Here is a 12443-nt window from a genome sequence, read left to right on the forward strand (position 1 = left end):
GAAAGGAGCACTCCTGGATAGTGGCTCCATGCCAGCCACTCTGGTCTTCTATCCAGTTGACATGAGTCAGAATATGTAGTCTGGGTCTGGCCTATGGACAGTACACTGAGCTTCTGAACTCAGAGGGCCCAACAGGGGACCTTTAGAACAAGCTCCCTCAAAGGCCAAGCCTCCCTGGGTATACTCTAGGGTCCCCCAGGTTTAGGCAGGCATGAGCAGGCCCCTCTGTATGTTGAATCTCCAAAGGGGAGCATAGGGAGGGTAAAGGGCACACAGGGTAGGTAGGGCCGGAGACTGGCCTTGGCAAAGCCACATATACCTAAAAGGTAGGCCCTGGGCTGTGGCCTAGCCTCCTTGCCCATGATCAGGAGCCCCTATTCCTGCCCACCTCTCCCCACACCTAGCTTGAGCTTCACCCTAGAGAATTCTCCAGCTATCTTAGGTATGAGGACCACATTCTTATTTGTGCTCAAGCCCAAAACAGGGTGCCAAGGGTGCCAGGGGAACAGGCACTGATTGGACACTACAGCATACCTCCAACACCAGGGCGGACATTGCTCTTAGGAATGTCTGGCCAGGTCTAACCAGGCCGTGGCCTAAGACCATACTCAGGAAGGGCTCACTCCATCCTGGTATAAGGATGAAGGTTGAGGGAAGCATTTCCAGGTTAGATGTAGCCTCCCAGGACTTCCTAGTCAGGGGTCCTTGACAGTGGCTTCTACCTTGCCCCTAGAGATCCAGCCTGGCAGGCGTCAGGGCTAGACTGAGGTTGTGGGAAGTCAGCCTAGTGAAGGGGTAAGCAAGGCCAGCCAGCACCTCCAGCTGCTCCAAGGCAAGGGCTTCAGGTCAGGAGCCAAACCAAGGTCGTCCAGCACAGCACTGGCCATGCTTGCTCGGGCCCCAGCCAAGGATGGGAAGCATCCAGACACTTGAGCCGCCTCATAATCCAGCTCCAAAATAGGAGAGCATAGGAGAAACTTGCCTTCCTCTGATTTCTCCCCTCTCCTGGGACCCCACCAGCTGGCCCCCCACCTGAGTATTAGTAGCTCCATCCTGTCTACCCTCCATAGTATGCCTCGCTCAGCCTGGGGAGGCATGTCAGGTATCTTCCATGCATCTCTGGGACATCAGAGCCCAGGCCCATGAGACTTAAGAAAACCATATAATACAGCTGGTTACAAGCAGGAGGCCTAACTGCTTTGTGTTCTGGGCAGGTTACAAGGGTTTTTCTGTATCTGTGATCTGGACCCTTTTGATGGAACCTTCTACCTCACCCCAGCCATCCACTCCCTTGCTCCTGGGCCCCCAGCCACAAGGGTTCGGCTGGAGACAGCACATTCCAAGGGAATTACAGCTAAGTGGCTAATGACCTCCGATTAGGAGCGGGAACAGGGAGGAAGAGCAGACAGACACAGGTGGAGTCAGGCGCCAAGACAGGGCCCACCCTGGCCCTGGCCACCTGCCCAAGTATTGCTCGGCAGAGCTGGCCCCCAACCGCTGTCTCCTCATCTCTCATCTCCTCATCTCCATCTGTCTCTCTGTGGGGCCCTAGATCCCATTCTCTGGGTCTCCCTCCATCTTGGTCATCACAAACCCTGCAGCAGCCAACAGGGCCCAAAGCCCAAAACTGTGAGGCCCCCTATCCTAGGGAGGGAGGCCCTGCACACAGCTCAGGAGTTTGGCTCACGCTGCCCACCACGCTGAGTAACTGGCCTCTAGTCCCAGCCCAATCTGCATGGAGTAGACGCTGCTGCTAGTGGGGTAGAGAAACTACAGGCCTAGCCATGCAGAAGTTACCCCTGAAAATCCTAATGTGAGGTGCTTATGGCTCTGCAGGTGTGCACATTCAGATCATACTTGTCTCCACTCAATCTTGACACTTCAGTATCTCCAATGATAAGCCCAAGAAGTCACTTTAGAGCACAACCTGTTTCCACTGCTACAGTGGGTAGAGGCCCTGTTCCCTCTGGAGTGAGAACCCACTGCTGTCATAGCTCAAGGGGCTATAGATGTGGAAGAGATCTGAAAGCTTCAGACCTTGGTCCAGGAGGTAGGCTGCCCAGCAAAGATATTAAGAACAGAGAACGGGGTTCCCATGACCTTTCAGGACCTCAGTAATTGGCAAATGGAAGGGGATGGTCATTTGTCCCAAGCCTGGGCCTTTTTTCTGGCTCCTCAATAGAAACCTTGGGTGTGCTCCACATGGGCTCTTGCAGGGCTTCTGCATGGCTAGGCCTGTAGTTTCTCTACCCCACTAGCAGCAGCGTCTACTCCATGCAGATTGGGCTGGGACTAGAGGCCAGTTACTCAGCGTGGTGGGCAGCATGAGGCAAACTCCTGAGCCATGTGCAGGACCTCCCTCCCTAGGTTAGGGGGCCTCAGAGTTTTGGGCTTTGGGCCCTGTTGGCTTCAAGGCCACCCCCAACAGAACAGGCATGGTAGCTACAGTGAAGTGAAGCACAGACCTCTCCAGACAGCCCTAGCCCTGACACCACAGGCAGGGAGATGGTCAGGAAGAAAGGTGGGGATGGGTCAGTGGCCAAGCCTGCTGGTACACAGACAGGCGCCTGCCTGGCAACACCTCAGTGCCTGGCTTAGTTGGCCTGCCTCACTGCCCGGCAAAGCATCAGGAAGGGGCCCTCCTGTAGCACCTCAAGGCCAGTCAAGGTCTTGGGGGATAGGTAATAGCCTCACGCTTCAGCGTCTTCAAGTCTCAGTTGTCTCACCTCCCATCCTGTTGACAAGCCTGTAAACATACTCATCTTCCTGCAGTACCCTTCCTCCCTTTCGGAGGTCACTGCAGGGCAAGGGAGACTTTCCTCACTCAGCCTTGAAGACGGAATTCCCAGGACCTGCCATGGATCTGGGGAGAAGTCAGATTCTGAAAGCCCACCATCACCTTTCAGTGGCCCAGGTGCCAACTAGAGATAGTGTCTTGGCAGCTCAGCAGGCTGGGATATACTGATGCTAATTTATCTTTTGGTTTGAGTTTGCCAGAGCCACAGTAGGGTAAGTGTAGAGGGACTCCACTGGCAGGGCCCTCCCACCCACATTCTATGTGCCTTTGGTCTTTGAGAAAGTGGTGGCTATCACTGGGGTAGCAAGAAGGGACTCCTGCCTCAGCCTGGATAGGCTTCCCTAGCCCACAGTGTCTCAGCACACCTGAATTGGCAGGTGCTCTCCAGATTGGCACATGTATGTACAGATGACAGTACGTCACTTGTATGTTTGAACTCCCTTTTGCCTATCACCAGTGTGTGGACCCTTCCTCACAGAAGCAGGCCCAACTGTCCTTTTCACATGACCACTAGGGTACACTAGTTTGTTGCCCTCCAAGGCTGGATAGGCCCTGAGAGAGGGATTCCCAGGCCACAGGAAGAGCTGAGCATATACCTACATGGACATTCATCCTCATTCTGAGTCAACTCAGCCTCCAGCAAGTAAAGAAGCTGCCAGGAAGCTCTACCGGCTCCTTCTACCTCCCAACTGGTTAGAAGTGTGTCTGGAGGCTTGCAAGAGGAGTTCACTCTTGTCCCTTTGTGGTCATATTCTGTGCTCTGGAGTTGCATGTGGACAATCTTCTGTTTGCTGTACACCCCCTGTCCACACTTTAGCCACTCAATTCCCACCTCCACCAACACAATGACCAGACAGTGATGGTGAAGTCTGGGGCTCTTTATTACTATGTACGGTAAGTAGTAACTGGGGAGCAATCCTTTTCAGCTCCTCTAAGAAGCTAGGTGTTGGCTTCTCATTCAGCATCCCTTCAGCTCCCTCATGTGCCCAGGAGCAGACCGGAGAAGCTAGAGCTGCTCTGGATGGTGAGGACTGCCCCGGAGCTGTTGTCCACAAACACGGAAGCATATTGTCCAGCCTGAAGACATCACAATGGGCGTCATCACCAGTGGGTAGCACCAGCCCAAACAGCCTGCCCACGCTCGAGGAGAGCCAACCCTCCAACACATGAAACACCACACAGATCTAAAAACAGCCTGACCAGGCACCATCCACCCAGGCATAAGGGCTCAGGGGCCCTGAGCCACTACTTGTACTAGACTATCAGTACCTCCCAGATTGAAAGCCCAACTGCCTGTGGCCTGAGCCCAATCCCCTTACCTGCAGCTGCAGCAGCCCCTGAACGTGCACTGTGAAGACCCTGCTGTTGCTCTCCAGGCCTGATACAGCCTCAAGGGATCTGAGCATAGCACCACAGGGCAAGGGTAAGGAGGCCACTGTTCCATGGTGCCCAGATACCCCTCAAGGTATGAGCCCAGCCCAAAGACAGACCCCAGAGGGTTGTGACCTGCAACAGGCAGCAGGGCTCACTCACGTGTGGCGATGACACAGGGATGCAATGCAGATGAGAACACGCATAGTGTCCCGGGTACGCAGCCGGCCCCTCCCCTGCAGCTCACTGCGGTCTATGGAGACAGCAACAGGTAGTAGGCTTCAGAACACTGCCCAGATTAGTCTCAAATTACTGCCAGGGTTGGGTAGTGTGGGCCCCAAGCAGAGTAGGTGACATCTCTAAGGTACCCATCCCTGAGGGTTAACTTATCCAACACCCTTACTGCATACACAGGCTGGCTCACCCACATGCAGGCTGGCAGAAAACTGGAAGATGGCAGAGACCGGGGCTGTGAAGCGGCCCAAGGCCAGGCTCAGGCCAGATCCCCGCAGGAAGGCACCTTGAGCAGTGGGCTGTGGAGGAAAAGGAGATGAGTAGTGGATTCAGGGCCTGGACCCTCACCATGCATACCCTAGCAAGGGAGGCACCCATAGCCCAACCCCAAACAGATCTTTTCTGGGCTTCATTCTCTTTTTGGGAAGGACAGGGCTGCCCTGTGTGTCCACACCCATGTGGGGCTCAGAACAACTGCTCCAGGCTCCAATGGATGGACAGGACCCAAAAAGATAACATAGGAGATGGCAAGTCCAGACCCCACCTTTGTCATGTTATACAGTGAGGCACACTAGAGCTCCTAGTCTTGACAAAGGCTGACCATTGCCTTCTACATTGGCTCTTCTAGGACCCAACACATACACGTGTCCAGCAACTGTCCAGTGATACCTGTGGGCCCATCTTACCCATGGGAGCCCACCTTATATCCTGTCCCCAGCCAAACCCCTTGGCATATAAACTCCAAAGACATCAGGACTGTTTTGGCCTGTGTGCCCACTCACGGCTTGGAATCCCTGCAGTTCCACCAGTGTCTTCTTGTCCACTAGCACAGGGCCCTTCAACCGGCAATGGAAGGCCTCAGCCACCAGTCGGCCAGGTTCCTGGTATAATAATGTGTCTGGTAGCCCTGAGAATCGACGTTCTGTGGCCTCTGTGGGGAGAGCCACTTGGGTTCAGGACCCTCCTAGCCCTCTTCCCTGATGCCTGTTTTTTGGGGTATTTTTTAAAGGGGGAATGTCTTACCCTTCAGCATTTCCTGAAATTCCAGCAGCAAGGCCTCTGGGGTGACTTCCACCCCTGGAGGACCAGGGGGACCAGGAGGGCCAGGGGGACCAGGGAGACCTGAGAGGCCTCGCTAGAGGAGGCAGAAGAAAGTGAGTTTTAGCACAAGTCTCAGTAGGAGTCCCAGCCACCCCCTTCCTTGGGCTCAAACCCTGAGAGGGGCACAGAGGGGCTGGTCCCACAGTAGCCAAGGGCTCACCGACTTCTTGTCCCGGCCACGGCACCGTTTCTTGGCGACCCCATCTGGCCTCCGGACAAAGTTCAGCCATGTCATGTGGGCATCTGAGAGCTCAGGTCCAGAGGCCTCTGCTGGCTGAAGGGCCAGGGGAGCAGGGCTAGTGTACTGACCACCAGGCCCCTGGTCCATCCCACTATGCCCCACAGACATCTGTGAACCTCAGATCAGTCCGGGGGAGCTCAGGCATACTGGAAGATGTCACAGGGATACCTCAGGCCACAGCCCACAGAGACTATTCTGGGGATCAGAACTGGATGTTCTCACGGGTGGAGTATGAGCTAGGTCTGGTGCCTCTGTGAAAGCAAGAGCCTGATGCTAAGGCACCACAACCCCTCTTGGCCCTGTTCCCAAGCTGGGCATGGTGGCATACACCTTTAAATTCTAGTAATAAGGAAGCAGAGGAAGAGGTAGGTGGATCTCTGTGAGACTGAAGCCAGTGTGGTCAATAACAGTGAGTTTTAGATCAGCTGGGGCTACAGGGAGACCCTATTTCAAAAATGGACGGGCATGCCTGGGCTCACATGGGGCAAGCCTAATGTGTCTCTGACAATATGCTTGGCCTTAAATGCGGTGAAGGAGCTGCAAATACAGGTATATGGCTAGGGAGGGTATACATGATAAGGGCCAAGTCCCTATCTCTGGGGACAATTGGGATATGGGAGAGGTCTATATGTCAGAGTGGCAGGTTTGTAGAATGGATATAGCAGCCACTGGCCTAACTGGGAGAGAGTCAGGTTGCTCCAAGGTGCTCCTGCCTTCATCCAAAGTAAGTCAAGGGTCCTGGCCCAGCACAAGGTCAGTCCTGAGGGAAACCAGAGTGGGTGCTTAGGATAGGTCCAGTTTCCTAATCAGAAATAAGGATGTTATCTTCAAGACAGGTGCCCAACAGGTACCCATCAAGAGGGCTAAGGAAGGCAGATATGCACTGTCTCCCCCCTTGGGTCCCACCCAGAAACAGAAGCAAGGACATCTGAATGTATCAAAATTCTTTACACATTCAGTATCTGTTTGACCCCTCGCCAACACCTCCCAATAATGTCCTAAAGAAACTAGAAGCCCTGGGCACCAAGTGCAGCAGACACAGCTGGGCCAAAATCAGGAACACCTGAAGAGTGAGTCCATGGACACCCTACCTCTACCAACCTATTCCAAGACTCTCTCCTGCCCTTTCTTTGGAAGGGCAACCTTGAGCAGGACAGGAAAAACTGACACCCATGGCCAGGCATTGTGGCGCACACCTTTAGTCCCAGCACTCAGGAGGCAGAGGCAGGCGGATCTCTGTGAGCTCAAGGCCAGCCTGGCCTACATAGTGAGTTCCAGACCAGCTGGGGCTACAGGGAGACCCTGTCTCAAAAAGACCAAAGGGGAAAAAAAACCCTGACACCCATGGACTGAGGGAGTACCTCCTCCCTTCCCTGGTGTCTAAATGGGACTATTCAGGACCTCAATCCTGCAGGAGCCACCCCCCCACACAAGGGGGCCATAATCTCCCTTCTGCCTGCTCAGGAACTAGCCTACAGCTCTGCTGTCTGCCCATTGGGGAAAATGAGGCTTCCAGCTTGAGGTGGGGTGAAATGGGTTGAGAGGGTGTAAGGCTGGCCGCCACAGAGACGCCCTGGGAAAGAAGGATGCCAGGATCAAAGATACAGGGGCGTTGGGGGGAATCCTGCCAGGGTTAATAGCTGTTACCTTTCCTGTCCTGAGGGCCCTTAGGATGGCAGCAGTAGAGGTTTTAAGACCAGTGCTCTAGGATGTTGACTCTAACAGGGCATAAGTATAAGGCTGAAGCCAATGGGAGAGTCTCCTGTCTACAGGACTCATAACAGGGCACTTTTCATGCAAGAGGTCACAGCAGATGTAGCTACACAGGAGCCCTGGGAAGCACAGGGGACAGGCTACTCGTGGCATTGCCAATCTTGGGGGTTATGGAACACAAAGGCGATCCCTTTAGCAGTCTGCATGAAGCCCCTCGCCGCCCCCATCTGAATGAACAATTATACCTAATGACATCAGATTGCTGAAAGCACACAGGCCTGAGGCTTCAAATGGTTGGTTGTAGCCCCACTGCGAGTCCCTCTTCTTGGACAGAGAGGAGCATTCCCCAGAGGCCAGACCCTGTCCTGGCAGAACTCAAGCCAGTGGTCAAGGTCTCAGGGCTATCTACTGTAGGGGGAAATGAGCAGAGCAGCAGGGGGTAGCCGGCTAGTCTGTGCCTAGTGCTGCATGCCCACGCCCACGTGCGCCCCAGCCCGCGCCTACCTTGAGGGAGCCCGACAGTCCCTCATTGTTGGGTGTGGCAACACTGGGGGACTCCGTCCACAGGCCTGGCTGCTGAGGCCTCTTGGGCTCCTGCTGTGCCCCCACACCTCCTAACAGCACGAGCTGTGGCCAGAGGAGGGCCACAGTGGCGGTCCAGGCCCAGCGCCGCATGGCTCAGTCCTGAGAGCGGCTTAGCGGCTTAGCACTGAGCCCCAGCCAGGCGCTCATGGGGGTGGCAGCACTCAGCGCCCCTGCGCGGGGGCGAGGCCTAGGGGCGCGCCCGGCCGCCGCCGGTGCATGTCTGCAGGACCAGCAGGAGCGGTACAACTCGCAGCTGGCAGAGCTACTGTCCCAGAGGGACTAGAGACCAGCACCGGCCTCCCTTCTTCCAGAGTCCTTGACCGAGCTCTGCCGCCAATAAGTCCTTCCTCCAACCCCAGGCCTCTCAGGCTCCAAGGGGAGGGCTCACACAAGGCATCTCCACCGCCCAGAAGGCGGGGCAGGGCAGGGGCGGGACCCCTATGACCACCACACCCCTCACTCCCTTCTAAGGAGTAAGAGCTTGGCTGTGGAGGGGCTGCTTCTCTCCTACTCAAGCAGTCCCTGGCCTCTTCTCAGCAGTCTACAATCCTAGCTAAACGGGGGCACTGAAAACATCAACCCCTGTGGCACCTCTCTTACCCACACCCTCAAAGCAGTGACCCTGGAACCACAAGCGATTCAGTCTAGGAAGCTGTTTACAAATCTCCCAGCCCCCCACCCTCACCCCCGCCCCTCTCACCTCATTCAGGCTCAGATGCAGCTACCCCCACCATTAACACCTGGCTCCTTGCCTCTAGGCCAAGGCCCCTTCCAGTCAGTTATCCTCCATTACTGAGCAAAGGCTGGTGTCTTGCTGTCTTTCCTCTGCCTCTTCCTCAGGAGGTATGGGACCAACCAATTCTTACTCCCTGTCCTCCTGAACCAGCCAGCAGTCCCCAAGGCCTGTTTCCTGGGAGGTTAACACAAGTCAAACCACACTGCAAGGAGCTGCTCCCTCTAGACCTCTGGTCAGTGGGATTTCCCTACTCCTTGTGATATAGTGGCAGGATGAGAGAGAGAGAGAGACAGAGAGAGACAGAGAGAGACAGAGAGAGAGGGAGAGAGAGAGACAGAGACAGAGAGACAGAGAGAGGGGAAACAGAGAGAGAGGGGAGACAGAGAGACAGAGGAGAGAGAGAGAGAGAGAGAGAGAGAGAGAGAGAGAGAGGTTCTTTCTAACTACTCTCAGCCTGCAGACTGTCTGAGTCCAAGCCAACCAGGCCCCTTGGGCTCAGGGGCTATGAGGTAGAATCCCCCTTTATGGAACTAAGCCAGGATTCCTAATAGCCAGTTGGCCTTCAACTGGTAAAAGCTGTGACCAACAACACCTAGGGACTGTGACTGCTCGAAAGGAACTGCATCCCCGTCACACACTGGTTCCATGGGTTTTGATCCTGGTAGACAACATAGTGTTCTAGAATAGACCTTCTTCAACTTCCACACCAGAGGGGTGAAGGCGGCCAAAGCATAAGATCCCAGCCCCAGGCCACATCCAATCTGAAATGCCCAAAAAACAAAGTTGGGGTGGGCATGATGTGAGAAAAGTGTGCTGGCTCCCTGGAAATCTGTCACTTCCAGGGACAGCAGGGGCCAGTCAGTGTCCTGCACACACTGCAAGGCCTTGAGTCCACAAAAGTGCCTCCAGACCACTGGTGAGCCAGCTCTGGATGATGAGGGAGTATACTGCACCCATCCCTGGAACATCAGCAAACTGATTCCTAGTGGTAACCTGCACCCAATATAGGTCAGGAAAGACAGCCTCGATTAGAACCCTTGTCAGACACAGCACCCTGCTCTTTTTGGTTCACCTGTATTCTGGTGGCCAGACCTTCTTAGTGTGAGTCAAAATGTGACTCCCTATCTTTTTTTGTTTCGTTTTTGTTTTAGAGAGGGTGCCCACCTGGCCTGGAATTTGATATGTACACCAGGTTAGCCAGAGATCTGCCTGCCTCTGCTGGAATTAAAGGCTTGCACCACCATAGCTGTCTCCCACCTCTGTCTTGCAGGCAGTTTATAAGCAGACACGCTAGAAGGCTAGATCTGGCCTGCCATAGGGAGGCACCATGGTGGGGACCTGACTTTGAGGCTAGGAGCGGACTCAAACCACCAGCTCTCTAGTTTCAACATCCTCCACTACAAACCACCTGGAAAATGACCAAAAGGATCCTTCTTCGGTTCCCAAGGACCCCAGGCAAGACACAGGCAGCCCCTAGGAGGATCAAGCCAACTCTCATCCCCAACTTGCCAAGTACAAACTGGCTCCCTACAAAGGGAGGCACTCCCTCCCACACAGTTCTATAATGAAATTCCCAATGGCCAGTCAGGCATGGTGTCTGATGCCTGTAATTTCATCACCCAGGAGGTAGACAAAGAAAGATCAGGAATTCAAGGCCAGCCTCAGCTACATGGTGAGTTCAAGGCTGGTCTGAACCACACAGAGACCCTGTTTAAAAAAGAAATTCCTGGGGCTAGAGATATGGCTCAGCGGTTAAGAGGTTCGAATCCCAGCACCCACATAGCAGCTAACAACTGTCTTTAACTCCAGTTCCAGGGGATCTGACAGCTTCTTCTGTCCTCCAAGGGCACTGCACATGGTGCACTTACCTACATGCAGGCAATACATGCATAAACATAAAATAAGAATAAATAAAATGTAGAAACAAATTCCTCCAGGCATGATGGTACATGTGTTTAAGTCTCAGCACTCAGGAGGCAGAGGCAGGCAGATCTCTATGAGTTCAAGGCCAGCCTGGTCTACATAGCAAGTTCCAGGCCAGCTAGCTACATGGAGACCCTATCTCAAAAAGGACCCCCCCCCAAAAAAATTCCCAAAGGCTGCCCGGGAGTTGTTTTTTGCTTTTTTTTTCACCCCCAGGGGCGCAGCAGGAGGTGTCAAAACGTGGGAAATATTTTCTTCCAAAGAACTCCTTTCCCTGTGTGTCCATGTAATAAAAGCTTTGGGGAAGGCTTTTCTTCTGTACAAGGGAGCAGTCCAAGGTGCCAATTGCCCTTATCAGTGACTTTTCCCAAAAAGAGCAACAAAGAAACCATGTCAGACATGCCTGGTCCGACAGAGCAAAGGTCACCTTTTATTTGGAGTCGGTGGAGGCAACATACTGTGGGCACTTTTAAAAGGTTCAGCTCCACCCGACCAAGGGCTGTTAAAAGCTGAGATATATATAGAGAACACATAACCCTTAAGTGTGCTAACATTCTGACTCCCAAGAATCTCAGGGAACATGGAGAGTTTGAACTGGTGCTAACAGTTACTTAAGGCCATGGAGCACTTCTGGACCAGGACAAGACTAATATCTAGTGCAGGAAGAGAGGATGATTCTGCAAGACTCCACCTACTGTCACCATACCACAAACAGGCACCTCTCAGTCCATAGCTCCAGGCTAGGCAGGCCCAGGCCTAGGCCCAGGCAAGGGGTGTCAATATAAAGATCTACCTTTCGGCAATACCAACATACCCTCCCCCAGCAGGTAGGTGTTGATCTTGCTCACAGGCCACCAGGGAAGGTCACTAACACAAGACACATGACATTTAAGAATAAAAGTATAACTAAAGACTTTTAAAAAATAGGAGATATATATATATATATATATATATATATATAATTACTGAGTAATTACAAATAAACTGACCAAAAAAAAAAACAAAACAGTGAATAGACTGTGCTTCAGCTTTACCATTGGTCTCTGGAATGAGACTGGCTTAGGAGCCTTTGGGTCCCCTGATGATAACTCATGGCTTCATCTACCACTGGACAGTGTCACTCACTGCCTCCAAGTGATGCCTTACAGATGTCAGCTTTCCCAGACAATCACTGTAGATACAATCATTAAACATGGACACTAAAAAGGTAAGATGTTGGTCATAAGGGATTCAAGAGTCTAAAAACTGAGAACTTGCCAGCTGAGACACTAAACCTGATATGCCTTTCCAGGGCAGTTTCCTCTTCTATGACCTGTGAAAATCAACACATAAGACAGGCCACCTGAAAACAATGGTGTAACAGGCCCCAAGGTACATGAAAGAACTTGGTCCAGTGCTAGGGAAGTCCCAAAATACATAGAATCAGTCTATGAAGACTTAAGCTCTCCACTTTCTACCAGAAGAAGAGAAAGAAGGCCTTCTGGCCAAATGGACACGAGGAATTCAGAGAAAAGGCTCTGCAGGCACCCAGGGATCCTAGTACTGCATCACTCAGAGGAGAAAGGAGAGAGAAAGGGTACTGGGGCTGACAGCAACACAAAGGGCCAACCTGCCAAGCCTCGTCTGCAGTCCTCAACTGCTGGTCTAAGTGCGACACCTTGTGGTCAGAACGCAGGTCGACTCGTAACTTCTACCTTACTTGGCAGGATTTTCTTTCACTCATAAACATATTTTTACAAGGC

The 12443-nt window shown here is 53.2% G+C and overlaps 1 protein-coding gene across 2 annotated transcripts; it reads right to left on the reverse strand.

Annotated features, from left to right (window-relative positions):
- Nucleotides 1-3663: 3663 nt before the first annotated feature.
- On the reverse strand, nucleotides 3664-8688 carry C1qtnf12 (C1q and TNF related 12). Of its 2 annotated transcripts, XM_008852569.3 has the most exons (8): nucleotides 7962-8681; nucleotides 5664-5777; nucleotides 5426-5537; nucleotides 5185-5333; nucleotides 4593-4701; nucleotides 4331-4421; nucleotides 4117-4195; nucleotides 3664-3874 (listed from the first exon to the last, which is right to left on the reverse strand). In XM_008852569.3, exons 1-8 carry the CDS (start codon nucleotides 8130-8132, stop codon nucleotides 3776-3778), a joined length of 924 nt encoding a protein of 307 aa, XP_008850791.2. In that variant the 5' UTR covers nucleotides 8133-8681; the 3' UTR covers nucleotides 3664-3775. The 2 variants fall into 2 exon arrangements, with proteins under 2 accessions (XP_008850791.2, XP_017658529.1); XM_017803040.2 differs by lacking the exon at nucleotides 4117-4195 and having other exon boundaries at nucleotides 4597-4701; nucleotides 7962-8688.
- Between the last annotated feature and the right edge of the window lie 3755 nt (nucleotides 8689-12443).

Source organism: Nannospalax galili, unplaced genomic scaffold, assembly GCF_000622305.1.
Source record: "Nannospalax galili isolate Female #2095 unplaced genomic scaffold, S.galili_v1.0 scaffold806, whole genome shotgun sequence".
NCBI lineage: Eukaryota > Metazoa > Chordata > Mammalia > Rodentia > Spalacidae > Nannospalax > Nannospalax galili.

Coding starts and splice junctions, on each gene's coding strand:
- C1qtnf12 (XM_008852569.3), bottom strand. CDS start 8,132: ATGCGGCGCTGGGCCTGGACCGCCACTGTGGCCCTCCTCTGGCCACAG. Junction 5,334..5,425: donor ATTTCAGGAAATGCTGAAGG/GTAAGACATTCC, acceptor CTCTCCCCACAG/AGGCCACAGAACGTCGATTC. Junction 3,875..4,116: donor AGGGGCTGCTGCAGCTGCAG/GTAAGGGGATTG, acceptor TGATGTCTTCAG/GCTGGACAATATGCTTCCGT.